The sequence below is a fragment of the Eutrema salsugineum genome, unplaced genomic scaffold (assembly GCF_000478725.1).
Source record: "Eutrema salsugineum unplaced genomic scaffold, Eutsalg1_0 scaffold_10, whole genome shotgun sequence".
Taxonomy (NCBI): Eukaryota; Viridiplantae; Streptophyta; class Magnoliopsida; order Brassicales; family Brassicaceae; genus Eutrema; species Eutrema salsugineum.
In genome coordinates, this window is record NW_006256908.1 from 3,301,248 (window position 1) to 3,321,446 (window position 20,199).

Below are 20,199 nucleotides of genomic sequence, written 5' to 3' on the forward strand. Positions count from 1 at the left end.
TCCGACGCCGTTTTCGTATGAACTTGGATTTGTTCCTATTGTTTACCGCCTATCCAATGAAGTTCCATATTTTCAACAAAGAAGAAATGCTACTGGCAGATTAGGTCTCTCCGCTCTACAAAAATGTACGGCAGCCATTCTTATGATGGCATATGGCACAGCAGCTGATGCAGTTGACGAATATCTCCGACTTGGTGCTAGTACAGCCTTGTTATGTTTGGAAAATTTCACTGAGGGAATAATATCCTTGTTCGGAGATGAGTATCTAAGAAGACCCTTACCTGATGATCTCCAACGCTTACTGGACCTTGGCGAAGAACGGGGCTTCCCCGGGATGATAGGAAGCATTGATTGCATGCATTGGGAATGGAAGAATTGCCCAACAGCCTGGAAAGGACAATATACACGCAGATCAGGAAAGCCGACTATCGTTTTAGAGGCTGTAGCATCACAAGATCTTTGGATATGGCACACATTTTTTGGATCTCCAGGTACATTAAATGATATTAACGTTCTTGATCGTTCTCCCGTTTTTGATGACATATTGCATGGTGAAGCCCCAAAAGTGAGATATTGGGTTAACGGTAACGAGTACCGTTTGCCATACTATCTAACAGACGGTATTTATCCGAAGTGGGCTACTTTTATACAATCAATTCATCTTCCGCAAGGAGAAAAAAATAAGTTATTTGCAACAGCTCAAGAATCTGTCCGCAAAGATGTTGAACGGGCTTTTGGCGTTCTTCAAGCTCGATTTGCAATAATTAAAAATCCAGCTCTTTTTTGGGATAAAGAAAAAATTGGCAAGATTATGCGGGCTTCTATCATATTACACAATATGGTAGTAGAAAATGAATGTGATAGCTACAGTCTCGCCAATATAGAACAATTCCAACAAGATGAGGGAAGCAGAAATTCGTATGTCGATATGTCGTATTCTACAAATAGGCCGACAAATGTCTCAAATTTGATGATGGCGAAACGAAACGAAATCAGTGACTATCGAATACATGAACGATTGAAAGCAGATTTAATCAAAAATCTTTGGAATAAGTTTGGTACTTCTTAAATGTGTAACAAATGTTTAAGTATTTTTATATTTTAAAAATTGGGTGTTTGTATTTTTTTAATTAATAAATTGTATTATTCTATAGTTTGCAATATATTGTATTCTTTTTTTAATAAGTGATGTTTTATTTTATTTTAAAAAAAATTCCCAAAAAAAATATTAATATAAAATTCCGGATGAACCCCATAAACGGGTTCATTACTGGAACCTCAAACATAACCTAAGTTTATTACAAAAACGAAAAAAATATATATTATTTTAATCTGATGAACCACATATGCTCTAAGATCCAGAACTCAGAAGTCAAATCTGAGTATAGAGTAACACCAATCAGATTAAGATTCAAAACACTCCTTGCTACACGAGAGAAACGGATGAGACATCAAAAGAACCTCTTTATTCTGCTCCGGCGAAGGATGAAGCGGAGCCATGGACGATTCAAGGATGAAACAAACATACAAAACCTGAGAAGCATTATATTCATCAAGAGAGATAGAAGCAAGGAGAAGAAGCCAACCATGGTGAAAACCTCCATAACTGAGACGGAAAAGAAACTGAAGGACCGCTTCTGCTGGAAACGAATCGGCCAGATCTGACACAAGGACTGAAGAAGAGACACCCAAATGAGCATCAAAGAACAGACCTAGAAGGATCTAAGAATTTTAGGACAAATCCATCCAGATTTTAGGAATCAAAACCAAAAATCAACCAGATCTATAAAATAAAAGGCAAAGAATCTCCTGTATCCACTCTTTGTTTGTTTGGGTTTTTAAACTCGTTCACGCGCTCAATGTCACTCCTAACCCTGAGCTTTGTGCCATGGCCACTGTTCTTCTGTTTGTTACAGAGGCGGCTCGGCTCACTCGGATGGAGAAGATGGTTGATTTTAATCCTAAATATCAACCCAACCCGGTTTGAAAAATTAAATTTTCCATGTGCCAACTAAATTAGTAATAAACCAATTTAAAGATTTGAAATCCCTAATTTCTCAGAACAACTAAGGCTAAGATCTTAGTGCCATGGTTCCTCATGAGCTATTTAAAACTAAGTATACTTTCTCTGTTAGCGGTTTCAATAATATCTTAATTCCTCAACATTAACAGTGCCGTTAAATCGAAACAGAATGGCACACATAGAACTTAAATGGCAGGTAATGGAATTTTATATAAGAAAAAAAATATTCAATAAAAAAAATCCAACAACTAAAGATAGATCAGGTAGAAACACATCAACTATATTTATAATAAAAAAAAAATTAAAAAAGGAAAAAAAAAGACTCTCTCTTCTCTCTCCCGCGATAAAGTTGGCGATTTTTAGGTCTTTTTTCAGCCTCCTTCATGGCCGGTGCCCCCTCAGCCCGGCCCCCCTGGAGCCGCCTAACGCCGGCTCTCTTTTGAGTTTTCCCCCTCTTCCTTCCTCGCCATCCGCGGCTGCTCTCTCCATCAGATTTGGTACTTCTCCGTCTTCTTCGAGTCCATGGGGCTGTCCTCGTTTGCCGGTTATTGGTATTCCTCCTACTAATGTTCCCCCTGAACATCTTGTCTCTCAACCTCTCTTGACTACTGATGGACCTGTTTGCTCTTCCCCTATGAGCTCTTCTCAGCCCCATCTTGGATCTATCGATGTTACTATGCAGGAAGCCCCTCCGGCTTCTGTAATCGCTACTGTTCCTTCGTCGGTTGAAGGATCCTCTCTTCATGGCTCTCAGCCTGAACTGGAAATCCCTGCTTTTTCCCTTGTCGACACCCTTCCCCCTCTTCCGTCGACTGAGTCTCCCCTCCCCAAAACTGATATTACTATCCCTGCCTCTGTCATCCAAGCCTCCCAAGCCGCAGTCTCTAGCTGGGCTCAGAGGATGCAATCCTCTGTGGATAAGAAATTGAAAAAATTCTCTAACCCTAGTCTTTCCCCTGATGGAGTTTCTAGAGTCAAAATCCCTGACTCGGTCTTCAGGAAAGGAGCTGATTTGCATCACGATTTTGTGCTGGGGATTTTTATGGGAAAAACCCCTTCGTTTGGTCACATCCAAAGTGTCTTGACTCACATATGGGGTCGTGGCATGAAACTTGAAATCCACCTTCGGCCTGATTCCAGATCGATGCTTGTTCGCATTCCTAATGCTTCCATCAGAAGGAAAATTGTTGAGCAAGAGATCTGGCACATAGGGAACTCCCTCTTTTATGTGGCCCAATGGTCCTCGTCTCTCGCGGTAAAACCTCCTTCTTTTACCTCCATCCCCCTCTGGGCTCACGTCAGAGGTATCCCTTTCGACTTATACACTCAGGAGGGATTGGGCAGAGTTGCTGACTTATTGGGCTTCCCCATGGAATGCGATGACTTTACTAGAAGAATGGTTAACATCAATATCGCTCACATCAAGATAAGAGCTGACTGTACCAAACCTCTTCCTACATTTGCTGAAATTGAAAGGGAGAATGGAGAGATTATCCCCTTATTCATAGACTATCCTTGGATTCCCCCTACTTGTCCGTGTTGTAAGGAATTGGGTCATCTTGAAGCTCTTTGCCCCTCTGCTTCTTGGAGTGAGAGAAATAAGGACACTGATATCCTTCGGGGTGAGTCCACTGGTAATGAATCTGGCCCTATTGCTGCCCCCCAGCCAGCTGATCCTCTTGTTGCAGACTCCGTGGGTGACCCTAAATCTTCTGATATTGCTGATTCTGGCTTGGTCTTTAAACCAGTTACTAAAAGGATTGCTAAAAGTATTTCTAAGCAGCCTCCTCCCATTCCGGAAAGTCCAATTTCCCTGCCAAAATCTCAAGTGATTACCCCTTACCTAAAACCTTTTGCGGGGCTAGTCCTTGTCTCGGAGATTTCTCATCCTGTTGTGAGTGACTCCCATATGGATTGTGCCTCCACTGACCCCCATGGGTCCTCATCCAGTGGTTCCCTCTTATCCCCTCCGTCAATGCCCTTCTCTCCCCTTCTTCATCACTTATCAACCTCAAAATCAAACCTTATTATCCCAGAAATTATCCCTCCCTTGCCTCCTGATAATCCTTTCATTCCAACCCTTTCTCTTTGTAGCACCTCTTTTCAAATTTGTCTGCCTGCTACTACCCCTACAGTGGGTTCTCTCCCCTAAAAGGGTGAGTCCCCAATTTAATCCCTTTTATGTTAGACAAAAATATATTTTTTCACCTTTTGTTTAAATGTTGGCTGCTGTCTAACCGTATTATTTTTGGCGCCTTACTTGAAACTCATATTAAAGAACCAAGTTTGAATCACTGGATGAACACTGTTTGCCCTGGCTGGTCTTTCGCTTCTAACCATGCTGATGACCCTGATGGTCGGATTATTCTTATCTGGAAAGGTCCCGTTCTGGTTGATGTTTTGCACTCTTCTCGCCAATCGATGACTGTTAAAGTCTCCTGGCCGGGTATCAGAGCCTTCTGCTTTACTGCTGTCTATGCTGCCAATACAAGTGAGGAGAGAAATGATCTCTGGATCGATCTGATTACTCTCCATTCTTCCTCTCTGATTGGTTCCTCCCCCTGGCTGATTGGGGGAGATTTCAATGAAATCCTCCATCCATCTGAGCACTCCTGCCCATCTGTTAACCAGTTCAGTTCAACCATGATTGACTTTAAGGACTGTTTGGACAAAATTGAGGCTCGTAATCTGCGATACCAAGAAGAAAAATTTACCTGGTCTAATAAGCAGCCGGTTAACCCTATTGCCAAAAAGCTAGACAGAGCCCTCATTGATGAGGATTGGCTCTCCGTCTTCCCCCGCAGCTTTGCGAAATTCCTGGCCCCGGATTTCTCTAATCATGCGCCGTGTTGTATCAGCCTTGAGATTTCTCTGCCTGTGGCTGGCTCTAAGCCGTACAAGTTCTTCAACTACCTTGTCTCTCACCCGGACTTCCTTGAAACTGTTGCCCACGCTTGGAGTGTCACTCCTTCTGTTGATCACAACCTCTCCTCTATACTGTTCAAGCAGAAATCTCTGCGAGTTGGCCTAGAATCTCTTGACAAAGACAATTTTTCGGATATTCAAAAACGAGTCAGTGAAGCTTCTGCCCTTGTCTCCTCCGCTCCGCTGATTTCGCTTCAGTGTCCCTGCTCGATCCACTTCCTGCAAGAGAGACAAGTCATTGATAAGCTTAATATGCTTAAAGGAATCGAGGAAAAGTATTTCAAGCAGAAGTCCCGCATTAATTGGCTTGCCTCCGGTGACCAAAACTCTGATTATTTTCACAAGGTCTGCAAAACAAGGAATGCTTATAACTCTGTCCTCTCTTTGGCTGGGCTTGATGGTCAGATTGTCTCCACTGCTGAAGCCATTGGTTAACTCGCGGTTAGCCACTTTCAAAGTATCTTGGGTCCACCGATGTTTTCTAATGGTATTCTCTACCAGCCAATTCTTTCGGATATTTATCAAGCTAAATGCTCCCCTTTTCATGCTCTCTCCCTCTCTAGGATGCCATCTGATGACGAAATTAAAAGAACTCTTTGCAGGCTTAATCCTAACAAAAGCCCTGGGCCTGATGGCCTCACCTCCGGATTCTATAAAGCTGCTTGGGGAATTATTGGAGATGAAGTTATTACCTCTATTGCCAAGTTTTTTCAATCCTCCAGCTTGCCTGCTGCGGCCAACTCTACTATCCTCACGCTTATCCCGAAACTTCCTGGTGCCTCGGTCATTAAGGATTTTCAGCCAATTGCATGCTGCAACACCCTATACAAGCTCATCTCTAAGTTGTTGGTCGCCAGGTTAAAACCTCTCCTCCCTAAGCTGATCCTGCCTAACCAAACAGCGCTTATCAAAGGTAGGCTGCTGCTTGAAAACTGCTTACTTGCATCGGAGATTGTCAGTGGGTACCATAAAAATAAAGGTACAAAAAGAGTTACCCTAAAAGTTGATATTGCTAAAGCATTTGACTCTATTCGGTGGGATTTGCTAATCAACTGTCTAGATGCTCTTCATTTCCCTGAGACCTACATCAAATGGATTACAGCGTGTGTTACCTCTCCTTCATTTTCTGTCAGCATTAATGGCAGAATGCATGGTTTTTTCAAAGGCACAAGAGGGTTAAGGCAAGGGGACCCTTTATCCCCTTATTATTTGGCCTGGCTATGAATGTCCTATCTCAAATGCTTAATGATGCAGCTGCTAATGGGTCCTTTGTGTATCATCCTAAATGTAAAGACTCCAAGTTGACTCACCTTTGCTTTGCGGATGATCTGCTAATCTTCTCTGATGGATCTCCTTCGTCTATTCGTACCATTCTGGAAGTCCTGGACAGATTCAGGGTGCTTTCTGGGCTTGCCTCGAGTCCTGAGAAGTCATGTTTCTTTGCTTGTCGCTTTAGTGATTCAGAAACTCAAGCCATTGCCTCCAGCTCGGGAATTCCTCTTGGGTTTCTCCCCATCCGATACCTTGGGCTCCCTCTCTCGCCTAAAAAGCTCTCGCTCCTGGATTGTGAACCGCTCTTGCTGAGCATCAAGAAAAAAATTAATGGGTGGTCTGCCAAATATCTATCATTCGCTGGGAGGCAAGTTCTTATAAACTCTGTCATTGGTGGTATTCCAAATTTCTGGTGCAGTGCATATGTTCTTCCTATGGAATGCATAAAAAGAATTGATTCTCTCTGTGGTGCCTACCTTTGGAAAGGATCTTTGGAGGGTCGGTATTCGGCTCGTGTCTCTTGGGAAACAGTCACCTCGCTAAAAACAGAGGGTGGGCTTGGCATTAGGAACTTGCTGCTTTGGAACAAGACATGCTCCATCAAGTTTTTCTGGCTCCTTCTCTTTCGCTCTGAATCAATTTGGGTGGCCTGGATCCACCAGAATGTCATTAAAAACTCCAGCATATGGGAAATTAAGGAAAAGCAGAGCCATACCTGGCTATTTAAGCAGCTTCTGCGTCTGAGAAGTGTGATTATCCAATGGGTTACGATGGTTCCTGGTATTGGCTCCAGGTGCAGATTCTGGTTCGATCCATGGACTCCTTATGGCCTTCTCATCGAATTCATCGGGGAGCAAGGCCCCCGCTTTTCGGGTATCCCTTTGACGGTGACGGTTTCCTCGGTTTGGAGGCATAATGGATGGTCTCTTTCCCCTGCTAGATCTGAGAAAATGGAGCAGCTCCACCTCCATTTAACCTCTGTTGAACTTAGTTCAAATGAAGATACTCTCCAATGGGTTATTGAAGGAAGAGCTAGATCCTCCTTATGCTCGTCTTCTATCTATCACTGTATTCGCGATCCTCATCCCATTGTCCCTTGGCATCGACTAATCTGGATCAAAAGAGGTATCCCAAAGCACAAATGCACGGCCTGGCTTTTCTTGCTGAATCGCTGCCCTACTCGCGATCGTTTACAATCCTGGGGTCTCCAAACTGATCCATTATGCCTGCTCTGTAACCGCGCAAATGAATCAAGGAACCACCTCCTTTTTGAATGTGACTACTCGGCTTCCATTTGGCATTTTTTTGCCACGAAGTTCGGCATGGCAAGCCTTCACTACTCTTGGTCTGGTGTTATTGATGATTTATCATCGATTTCTGGTAACAAGCATCTAATCTATCTCGCTAAATTATCTTGGCAAGCATCCATCTACGAAATCTGGAATGAGAGAAATGGAAGACTCCATCGCAACATTCTCCGTCCTCCTGAAGTTGTGTCCCGAGTTATCTCTTCAACCATCAGGAATCGAATTTCAGCTTTTCGCTGTCAAAACCAAACCTGGGCAAGTGATTACATGCAGCTTTGGTTCTCTCTTCTTTGAATCTAGTCGGTATCAGATCCGATTTGGTTTCTTTTTCTGAAGACTGTTCTCGTTACCTCCTTCTGGTTAGGGCATCACGGTTAGGCAATGTGGGCTTCTTTTGGATCGGGACTATTTTGGGCTTTATGGGCCGGCTTTTCTATCGCTATCTTGGACGCCGGGCTCTCGTATTATCACTGGTTTGGTCTATCGTTCTATTTTATTTCATCTTGGTTCTTCTATTATGAGTTTCAAATTAAGGTTGGCTTGTATAGTAACATTCAAACACCTTTGCTTCATTTAATTTTAATGCAATGAAAATGTTCAAAAAAAAAAACTATATTTATAATGTAGAAATGCTTCAAGTAAGTTTTCTGAATGATTTAACCCATATGTAGTATCGTTAAATCAAAATGGAATACAGTTAAATCGAAATGGGAGGTTTTGTTTTTGTCAAACATCTTTATTTTGAGTTTTTCTTTTCACATGTATTCATTTATTTCGTCTCCATTTGCAATCTCAAGGACAAATCCATTACGAACAATCAAAATCTGAAACAACCATAATTAATATGCATAATATAGTTTAGTCATGTACGAGGTAATTGCAACTGTTAGACGGTTGCTAAGCATGGAGAATGTCGAACATGACATTAGGTCTTTAGCATGACAAATGTGATCACAAATATATTTACTATTATATGACGATTCGGAGGGATCAAACGGTCAGTGATTACAATGATTAGTTAAAAAAAGAATGAAATATGTAAATGTTAGCTTTATCATTTTGCAAATAAAAACCACAAAGATGGATGTCACCGGTTTAAGAGATTTTTTCGAATGTAGATATAATTAATTTAAAAGATTTTAAAGTTATTTTGGCCAATACAGCTAGTCATATTATAGCAATGGTATTCATAACCAGTATAGTATGATGTATATGGAACATCAAGGAGAATGTGCATGATGACAATCAAGAAATGTTGAGGGTACGAATGCATGCAAAATAGATTATTCATTGGAGTATGATCTATAGGATATCAAAAAGAACAAAAAATTTTTGAACTCATCTTTAACAATATATCACAGGTATATGGTGGCACCAACAATTTTTAAGAGGTAAAAAAAGTTGGAAAAGTTTTGTGAAGCTTTTCTTTTATATATTACAAGAATCTGCACATTTTTTGTGCACTAAATAAAATTATTGAGATAAAAAGTTTTAAATCTTTAATTCGACTACTAATATTTTTCTACATCTCTATATATAAAGTTCTAAAACTGTAAATGACAAGATTTTACGGAGTAATTTGTAACTGTTTTCCTTAAATATTTGACAAGGGAGAAAGTAAGATCATATATTAACAGAAACACAAATATTTTCCAATAAGAAATAAGATTTGTTTCCTTTTATGTCGTCGACGTAATTATATTATACTTATACAATATAACTCACCTAGAAAAAGAAAAAAAATTTCTTTTTTTTGATAATCCTAGTAATATTTTTTTTGAAAGTTTCTTATTCTGTATACTCTCTTCCTTCAATTAAATCCTGATGTTGCCATAATTTATAACTTTCTTTGTTACCACTTTGATTTTTTTTTTTCAAATATCTTTATTTATTACATCTCTATTTGCACTTCTAAGGAGAAATTTATTAAAAACAGTCAAAATCTGAAACATCTCAAACATGCATCATATGTTTTAGTCATGTGAGGAGCAACCACAAATGAGACGCTGAATGTTGCGAGGGTACGAACATGAAAAGAAACAAAAAAAATCTCAAATTATTATCATGATGATGTGTCATTTTTTTCTGTGATTTCTTAAAAACAAATCTGTCTCATTATGTTATTCATATATACTACATTTATTACTGCATTTTTTTTTGAAATGTTCATTCTATTATTCTTTTTAATTTGTACACCCTTTCTAGATTACATTAATTTATAAGAAAAAACCTATGAAATTGAAAATATTCAGAAAAGAAAAACCAAAAAGCCGAAGACCCCTATTTAGTAAATGAAATACATTCAAAATAAGTTTAAAGAAACAAATGGTTCATGCTGCCTATAAGTGAAGTGAGTGAGAGCTTGATTGGTATATATAAAAGTAAAGGTAAAGCAGTTGCTATAAGTAGTATATACTGTGAAGTTGAGAGTGACTGGGAAAGCTGTGGTTCTTTCTCTAATGTGCTTGGTAAACCAGTTCATAGAACTCAAAAACGAATTAAAAAAAGGAGAAAGAACTCTTATGACATCCCTTTTTTTGCTATCTTAATATATAATGAGTAATCTTTTACTAAATGTATACGACTCTAAATTTACCATTACAATATATAAAAGCGAATCCTTTAATTTACTCATATAATGTGATACAGTCTTATAGACCATCACCAAAATATATCTCTCCTAACTTTAGTTTCTTTTTTCTTTGTCTGTTCACTACTAGTTATATATACGCCTCCAATATAGATTCTGTGATATACTCAGATCTTTTGTCACCTCCTCCAAAATCACATAACGTAGCAAAAGCTCTGATCCTCCTCTCTGAAAAACTCCGTAAGTGGGCCTTCCATAAAACCGTAAGGCCCAAGCCCATGGTTGAAACCATAGCATGGTAGACCCGGAGACCCGTCGACTTTGGTGATTCCCTCTGCATTGTCCTTCTTCTTGTCCTTCTTCTTCTCAGGCAAGACCTGGACTGTTTTCTTCAGCTTCCTTTTCACATTATCCGTCACAGATTTAACTTCCATCGTTCCCATGACTGTTACCACTTCCTTCTCCTTGTCGATTTTGACTTGGTAGACTCCTGTTGATAAATACACTCAAACGCCGTTACAAAAAAAAATCGCAAAATTAAGCTCTGTATGAGTCAATACCAAAACCCGAACAGTTTCATCAATTATCACACTTTAGGGAGTGAAAAAAGTCTGACCTTTGGTCTTAGAGACAGTCTTGTGAATCCTCTTGATGCAACCATCACATGCGCAATTTAGCTTCAGTATCACTGTGGACACAGCAACCTAAAGACAAGAAAGCCAAGAGCAGTTGTCATAAATTCCCTTTTGTGGTGTTTATTTAGAAAGAAAGGCTAAACTAGTTAACCCATGTGAGCAAACAGATGATAATGGCTACAATACTTATCTACAAATGAGTAATCACAGAAGAAGAATGTTTACTTGATACGCAAGTTAAGTCTGAGAGACATCAAACTCTTGATACAAGTCTTACATAGTCACTAATCATTATCTGGTTTTTCGAGAGAGACGTGTTTTTGTAATTAATCGAGTCTTATAAACGCATGCAATGAATGTGTTTTCAAGGTGAATTAGAGCCTAACCATAGTCTTGTTCTTGTTATCAGCCTTTGTGTCACTGTTTGCTTTTGTTTCTTTCTTTGGTTTTGGAGATAACAACTCAATCTTCTTCATGCTCTTCTTCTGCAATTGCTCTGTAACCTTCACTGGATCCATAAATCCAATCAGAGTAAGCTTGTTCGTAACAGGATCTGCTCTCACTGTTTCAACACCTGAAACAATTACAAGAAAAAAAAAGAGTGTTGAAGCAAATCGATTGCAATTTGTTGTGTTAAGTCACTACCAAAAGATCTTCTTAGATTCCTGGAAAATCCTAAGGAGTTTTCTCATGATACGAAGACGCACAAATCCAAAAACACTAGAGATCAACTTCCTCACAGTTGCTGCGTTTAAATGGCGGAAAACAGAGTTACGATTCTGTAATTTAGATCCAGGAAAAAGCAAAACAGAAACTGATAAACCATTGAAGGTTTTGGAGTGCTCGATCTAGATGGGAAAAACTCAAGCGCAGAGGAAAACAGAACGAGACAAAAACATGACACGATCGATATTAAAGATCTTTTTGGGATACTCGATTTTGATTTTCTAGGGTTTAATGAGAAATCGGACCTTCTAAGCGACGAGCTAAAGTGACGATTCTCGCGATACATCCATCGCAATGCAAATCCACGCTGAGAACGACGGTGACCGGCGACGTATCATGTCCCTTTTTCTTCTCCGCATGTCCTTGCTCACATTCAAGCACCGTTTTCGTCTCCATCTTCTTCTGCAAACATCAAAAACCGGAAAAAACTCAAAAAAAAAATCTCATGAACCAGAAGAAAAAAATCAAAATCCGAGACGCATTTGATGAATCGCTGGAGAGAGCGAGAGAGAGAGAGAACGAGTTTGGGAGTGTGCGAAACCTGAATCAATGCTTTCGAGTTTTCCTGGAGATTTTTTTCTAACGGATTCAAAGAGATTTGGGAAAAAATGTAGAAGACGACGAAAACTGGAGAGGCGGCGAGAGAGTGTGGGAGGTTATGGGGGAATATGCACAGAGTCCGTACACTTTTTGTTCCTCTCTCTCTCTACTTCCTCACGTTGCTTTTTTTGTTTTCTTATTTCAATTTTTATTTTTAAGTAAAAAATCCTTACCAATCAGAAATTTATTTATTGAAATATCACAAACTCAGCATTTAATGAAGGATAATAAAGTTCTGACTATTACCTTTTTTTCCTCTCTTGCACGAACCTTATTGTCGCTGTGTGCTATGGTATGGTATGGTATTTGGATGTTTGATGAAATTTCTAAAACATTTTTGCGATTTGATATCAAGACCTTTTTGTTCTCTTAAGATTGAAAAAAAGAAAGAAATGTGCTCACCTTAATGGGTAAGAAAATGACCAAATTAAATTATTTTAGCGGAAAAATCTTTGCCGCTGGTCTTTCGAATGTAGAATCACAAAATTTCATTATATGGGTGCTAATAAGAGATACTTTGGTGTTGAAATAAAATTGTTTATAGTGGCCTTTACTAAAGTTAATTATGACAGAAATATATGATGGGGTATTTATTTCATATGTGATCAACGACAAATTAACAAGTTGAGACTAAGTGACAGAGAAATCAAAGCCAAAAAAAAAAAAAAATTTGATTTCTTATAGCATGTGTTTGGTGACATTATACCATATTCAGTGATGCGTTCGCATATAGCATTATGGCGGCTAAAAACATGAGATTTGGCGATACAAAGTTTTATATAACCATCATTAATTTTGAAACGGCAAAGAGTTTGTAAGTTATTTAGAAAATTTTAAATCTTTATACAATAGTAAGTCAAGTGTAAGGACTCTTTGCACCCTAAAGGAGAAAAAGAAGATGTGACTTGTGAGAGAGATAGAAAGGATCACACACATAAATTTAACCAGTTTACGCTTGTTGTTAGCTAGGGTCGTTAGGTTCTCTCAAAACTCTATTCATAATCCACCAGATTCAGATAATGATTTCAACAAGAAGGTATAAGTGACACATCTAATACCCTTCAGTCCTTCACTATTACTTAGACTCACTTTGAACCACTTCATGTGCTAGAGAAAACAAAGAACAGGTTTTTATGCTTACAAGTTTTTTTTCTTCTTACTATTGATTACTATATTCAACTGTTTGAGGTCGGTCCGGTAATTTGAGTTCGAAAGATCTTAAGTTGATCAGATTTTATTAAGTTCTCAGTTACAGTTCGTTCAGTTCGGAGGATTCTCAGCGAACTCAATACAATGTTCAGGTCTCTATTCTCCGGGTCCGAAAAATATCCTTTCTACAGTAACAATTCTACTATTTATAGTATACAAACGAAGAGACGTTCTAGGGCTTTTCGTTCAGCTCTCACCGCCTCTCGTCGCTGGGCTTCTCTCTAATGAGCCGCGCTGTCAGGTCTGGCCCACTTCGGCTAAGACCATCGTAAACCGGGGTTAATTGGGCCGGTCTCGGTCTCTAGCCGATCCGGACCGGGGAGCGGAGCGTACCACCAACACTTACTACACTATGATCTTATCAAGACTCTTACTCTTTCTCTAATACCCGAAGCAGCCAATTTATAGTTGCAGAAATTAGAGCATCATGTTCCATAACCAGCCGCTAAAGCTGCATCTTCAAACGCCAAAGTGCCATCTTGGAAAGCGATTGATCCGGCCAAACAATCTTTCTCTTTTGAGTATAAATAGACAAAATGTCCTTCGGACTATAATGATGCATCTGCTTGGTTGTTTATTGAATTAACCGTTTTTCTTCTTGAGTGTGGTCCAAAAGTAACTTAACATTAGTTTAATTTACAATAAACCATGGTTATTCTTGAAAGTTGTTATTTGCTTTTTAAAGTGTGCTTGGACATCAAGTTATCATCTTCACATTTCCGAATAATGAAATTTCGGATTTGTCAAAACCAAACAGATCAAGACATCATGATTTTAAGGTCCAATTTCTTTTTTGCCCAAAACAAAGGTCCTATTTTTATTTCTTCCGTTTCATAGAAATTGCCTATATATGTTTGATGATTTTCATGACAACTAAGGTTTTAATCATTAAATTTTGGTCTTAATTTCATTTTTAAAAAATTAGTCATCAATCATCATTCATTTAAATAAATATACCCATAATTACCATTTAACTAGGTGAGGATTCGCGCCAAACGCGGGTTTGCGATGTATACGAAGCTGATTACAAAATTTGTAGAAGTGATCATTGATAAGCAAGAGGTTTGTAAGTTATATATAATCTTTTGAAATTATATATTATAATATTCTCTTGTTCTAACAATTCTAACTATTATTAATTTTTTATTTATTTATTTTTTATAATAATAAAAAATTCGATAGTTGGATAATGGTATTGTGATCTATATCGTTAATAAACCCATAAATTTTGATAGTTGGATAATAATACTTTTGAAAAAACTCATCACTGTATCAATCGTGACCATTATCGTTATGTGTACAACATTCCAATACTGCAAATCTTTAAGTTGCAGTTTGTTTCAGTGTGTACTTTTCAAACACCATTATGGTTTTGTACTCGATTTCTTTTATGTTTAATAAAAATATCGATTCTCGACAATCTAGATAATCATTATTGGAAAAAGAGAAAGAATATCAATTCTAAAGCATTAGTAAACTAAAGTATCATTAAAACAAACTATTTTATTAGTAAAAGTCTAAACCAAAACAAATAAAATTAACAATCGTTTCCTTACATTCTGAAAGACGGCCTTGTATACAACGTTGAAAGTATTGGTTTGTGGCTTACCCATAGAATACGTTATCAGAATTTTCAAACCAGCTCTCGAAGTAATACATAATATAGCCACATAAAGTTGTCCATGGGAAAATACAGGTTTTGGTAAATATAGTCCAACCTTTTGCAAAGCATGTCATTCCATTTTATCGATGGTCATTGCATAGGCGATGGCTACATGGGAATTATATGCGCTTCATTCTAAAAGGAAACCTTGTCCCGGTTATGTGGGATCAAGACCTTTTGACCAATATACTCACCAGTTATGTGGCTAACTTGAATAACATGTTTGGCCGATTATGTTACCAAGAGTCTTGTTCTACTGCATAAACCACCTCTAGGGTCAATATTCCGAAGCAACATAATAAGTGTTCTAATTTTCAATTTCAATCTATGGTTAGTAATCTTGAGATCTTAATACTATTAAGATACTTCTGGGTGTAGACTTTTTTGTCAGTCTTACCCTTATCAGAATTATCAATACTGTCCAGGCTAAAATATGTATGTTCCTCACCTAGAACAATGTTAAACAAAGTTCACTAAGGTATAACTTAAAATAAAGATATGAAGCTCAAATGTAAGATCATATATTTATAAAGAGTTAAATATGTTTACTTTGTATTTCCGACAATATGTATTCGTTTAGTAATCCCATGTCTGCATTTCTCGGGTTAAGAATTGCTCTATCTTGAAAAAACTTTGGGTCTCTCTCCAATCTGTATGAATCACCATACACTTCTCTTCCTATATCTTTAACAGGAACGACACATCCTTTTATCAGTAAATCGTCAAAGATTTCAATTTTGGCTTCATCGTCTTCACAAAATACATAGATCACTTGCTTATTTTTCTTTGTTTTATTGTTTTTTGAAAGATATACGATTCATGAAGACATTCCTAAATTATTATGAATCCTTCCAGAATATTTAGGGAGGCATTCCCTAATTGAAAATTCAAACATGGATTCCAAAAGTTTAACAATCTGTAGTTTGGTCTGAAATTAAAATGTAAGCAACTTATTTTTGGTCTGAATCAACATACTCTTCAAAAGTATTACAAACCTACTTGCTTCTTAATGATATCCAATCATCTTCATTCATCACAAAATGTCTTAGACCCAATCAAATCAAGAGAAAAGGTTTGTTAAACAACATATACATAAACATTTCATACACTCGAAATATTTAAGAGATATTTAAAACGTGATCATTGATGGTTTATTATTTATGAAGACCTTATTAAACTATTACGAATTCCTTCCTGAAACTTAGGAAAGTCTTCTTGAATTGAAAATTCAATAAGGTATCTTAATATTTTAGGAAAGGCTTCCAAAATCATCCTAATAAACTTCTCACGGAAAGACTTGTCCATGTTTGTACATGTAAACATATATAATTAAAACTGTAAAAAAAAAGTGGATGATACAAAGATTAAAACAAACTATTGAGACTTGTAGGTATATAAACAACAAATACATAAACATCTTAAAGGTATTCCTGAAGGTCTAATGATTCAGGAAGACATTCCTAAACCACTATGAATCATTCCTGAATATTAGGGAGGCCTTCCGAATTGAAATTCAGACCTGGGTTTCGAATTCTGATGATCTGCAGTTTGGTAATGGTTCTAAAATGATTTAAGATTCAAGAAAATTTTTTTGCCGACCTATAGTTTGAGCATAAAAATTTTCAAAACCCCCCAATTTTTTTCCTAAACCACTATAGTTTCCTTAAAATTTGAGATTTCGATTAAAGTTTCGAAGAAGTTGAAAAATTGTTTGAAGGAGATCAAATTGGGATTATCTCATATTTCAGAGTGAAGACTTGCTAACTCCGACGATGATTCCGTCAAATTCCAGATGACATTCTGACAAAGATGGAAGTCGAGAGGCGATTGATGGGTGCGGGCCTAGGATTGTGTTTTTTACAGGCCAATTGGTCCTAAAAAGTTTTCAATTTATAAAACCATAGTGTCTGCAAGTGCATAGATGTACGTTGTAGGACTTATGGTGTCGATCCACAGGGAAGTTGTCTAATCTGCAAGAAACACCAAACTGGGAGAGCAAGCAAACTCATAAACTCATGGGGGTTCGGAGATTTTTTGTTAAGAATCCTAAACTAAACCTAATCTAATATTTATGAGAAATAAAATGCAATGCAAATGAATTGTTAAAAGAATATCTCAAGGATGTCGATTCAACCTATAGACTCTAAACTCATAGGTGGTGATTTAGACTTCTCCGGTTTACTCTAATCGATGTCAAAGCATTTCCAATTAGCCTCCGGGCGATTTATCTTCATCTATTTCTGGGATCTGCATGGAACTAAAATAGACATGTGTATGATTAACCAACTCTCGCCATCTTAATAACTAATCACTTAAATCTGACAATTAACTCTCCCTCTCATGCCATAAATCAGATCATGTATTAACTATTGAATTCGTCTGCCCACATCTTCCCTACAGGTAGCTCTCGACTCCTGTGGCAACTATGTTCTTCTGAAGCTAGGTATGGATGATCTGATACAACACTCTCGTTGCTCTGATCGATCCTAGGCTCAGAGAATAGGTCATGAATCTACTCTCATGCAATATGAACAACTTAGAAGAGAAGAGATACAGAATATGGTTTAGAAACTTAGAAATCCTAATCGAACATATATGCCAATCGAAAACTCTTAAACAACTTAACTCTCTGTGACAGATCTACATGATGCAAGTAATGATAAAAGACATGAAAGAATGCAAAAGATGAAACAGAAAAGTTAATTAGATAAAAAAAGGAGAAGGAAAATGGATCCACGGAAAAATACCCTTCCCCATCGCCTAACCCTAGAAAAACAAAGTTTGGTGGCTCAAAATCTCATTACAGGAGCACACACCCTTTAGGACTGCTGAAAAATGTATTTATAAGTCCTAAGGTCTTCCAGGTTTCATTTAGGACTTCTCCGAAGAGGAATGGCGAAATGGGCTTTGATGTTGAGCCTTGTGGCTCGGAAATGGTCCACCGGGGGTGAAAGTCTTCCGGGACAGGTAAAATGCGCATGTTTGCCGCGGGTGAGAGTCTTCTGGAACTAGTGAATTTGGTCAACTTATTTTCCATGTATCTTTTGATTGCACCGTTGGATCTTCCTGATGTAAAGTGCTATGGAAAGCTGGTTGTCTCCTCTTGAATTTCTCCAAATTTGAGCGGGATCGGACGGTTAGAAAGTCTTCATTTGAGGCTGAACTTCTGACGGTCTGACTCTGAGCCAAAAAATGGATTTCTTCCACTTTGCCATCTTTTTCTCTAAATTTACTGAAAAGAGCTTTGAAACTACAAATATAGAGAAATCATAATAAAAATTCCTAAAACTGATTAAAACTTTTGAAAAATCATTTGAAATCAATGGTGAAAATGGGTACAAATACGGTGTTATCAGCGATCAGTGAAGGTTTTTGTGAGATTTGTGATTTTCATGGAAGAGAAATAGAATTAGAACTAATTGTGTTTTTTTGTTTTAATGAATGCTATATTTGTCCCTGTAAAAAAAGGGGATCTCTTTTAGAAGATTGATTTTTTTAGGCCATTTTTGAGAATTGTCCTTTTTTTTTTAATGATAGCATCTATAATTTTTTAAAAAAAAACTATTTACAATTTTTATATTTGTTGTCATTTTTTTGTTTTATTTTCTTATTTTTCTGATATAGTTATTTTAAAATTTTGATAAATATATGAAATTCCAAATTGTGGAAGTCACATTTATGAATATATGGATGAATATAAAGTCAATATTGGTATTCATCATGATGAATACAAATGACAATGAATTTATCTAGCCATAACCAATATAATAATCCAAACCCAAATTCATCATTCCACGAAATACCATAACCACGAGGTATCATAACCAATATCGGTCAGCTCCCTTTTCTTCTCCTTTTTGTTTTTTAGATGCATACTAAGGCCTATCTAAAATAAGAAAAACAAACTTCAATAAAAAAAAGAGAGTTAAACTGAAACAAATAAGTACCTAAATGGGTTGCCTCCCATCAAGCGCTTTGATTTATAGTCCTTAGCTAGACTTTGCAAAGAAAAAGACTTAGTTCAAATAAGATCTTGTCCTAAGACAAGACTTTTTCGAAATTCTCCTGTTCTCTCTTGCATGTTTGCCGCGGGAGAGTCTTCCGGGACTAGTGAATTTGGTCAACTTGTTCTCCATGTATCTTTTGATTGCACCGTTGGATCTTCCTAATGTAAAGTGCTATGGAAAGCTGGTTGTCTCCTCTTGAATGTCTCCAAATTTAAGCTGGATCAGACGGTGAGAAAGTCTTAATTTGAGGATGAGCTTCTGACAGTCTGACTCTGAGCTAAAAATGTGGATTTCTTCCATTTTGCCATTTTTTTTGCTAAGTTTCCTGAAAAGAGCCTTAAAACTACAAATATAGAGAAAACATAATAAAAGTTCCTAAATCTGATTAAAACCTTTGAAAAAGCATTTGAAATCAATGATGAAAATGGGTACAAATATGGTGTTATCAACTCCCCCAGACTTAGACTTTGTTTGTCCTCAAACAAAACAAGATCCAATCTAGAAAAATATCATTCAACATAAATGAGAGGGAACTCAAAAATATCAGAAACCAAACTTCTAGACCTTAGTTATGGACAATGCATCAATCAGATCAAGTCTAGAAAATTCTCACCAAAATACAGACATCACTAATCCGTTAATTCGTCATGCAAAAATCCACACACTTAGAACTAACTTCCAGTAAACTAGATCTTAACATTCATTAAATGTTTCAGTGATTCTCATCAAAAGGATATTAAACAAGGCATTCAAGGTTAGGTATCAAAAAGCTGTTTAGTGGTGAGGTTTGATGTGTTTAGGGTTACATTTTTCTGGAGAGACAGAATATTATACAAAACAGCAAGAGAGGATAGAGCTGTGGATACCTACAGTTTCCAGTCACATTCTCCTTGCTTCAAGATTTCTGATCTCGTTTCTTCAGGATCTCCTTCCCCACACTTGGATTTTTGTCCAGGTTTTGAATCCATAACTCCTTAAGTGAATACCTATCGCATTTGTTTAAATGATTTCGGCTTCTAAGACTCTTTAGGCTCTTGGTTTCCTTTCTTTTCTTTCTTTTTTTTTTTCTGTTTTTCATTTTTTTCTTCGGGAAAGGGGAAACCGCTTTTTGACTTAGAGTCTTAGGGAACACGAAAATTATCTTTAAGAATGAGCTTTTGGAGACATCATGAGGTTTGCTGAGGTTGCATGGTAGACTTCCTTCCAGGTTTCATTTAGCTTTCTCTTGAGTGACTGAAAACT

General features: G+C 37.4%; 2 protein-coding genes across 2 annotated transcripts in view; one reads left to right on the forward strand and one right to left on the reverse strand.

Annotated features, from left to right (window-relative positions):
- Positions 1-4,321: 4,321 nt before the first annotated feature.
- Positions 4,322-5,383, forward strand: LOC112081511. The gene has a single exon (XM_024148270.1). It carries the CDS (start codon positions 4,322-4,324, stop codon positions 5,381-5,383), a length of 1,062 nt encoding a protein of 353 aa, XP_024004038.1.
- Positions 5,384-10,311: 4,928 nt separating this feature from the next.
- The window catches only part of LOC18027420 (heavy metal-associated isoprenylated plant protein 1), a 22,046-nt gene continuing 12,158 nt past the window's right edge, over positions 10,312-20,199 (reverse strand). The window contains exons 2-5 of the mRNA XM_006409765.2: positions 11,724-11,880; positions 11,139-11,326; positions 10,734-10,821; positions 10,312-10,607 (exon numbers count right to left, since the gene is read on the reverse strand). Coding sequence (XP_006409828.2) covers positions 10,312-10,607; positions 10,734-10,821; positions 11,139-11,326; positions 11,724-11,880 — 729 coding nt within the window. The remainder of the gene's footprint in view (positions 10,608-10,733; positions 10,822-11,138; positions 11,327-11,723; positions 11,881-20,199) is intronic.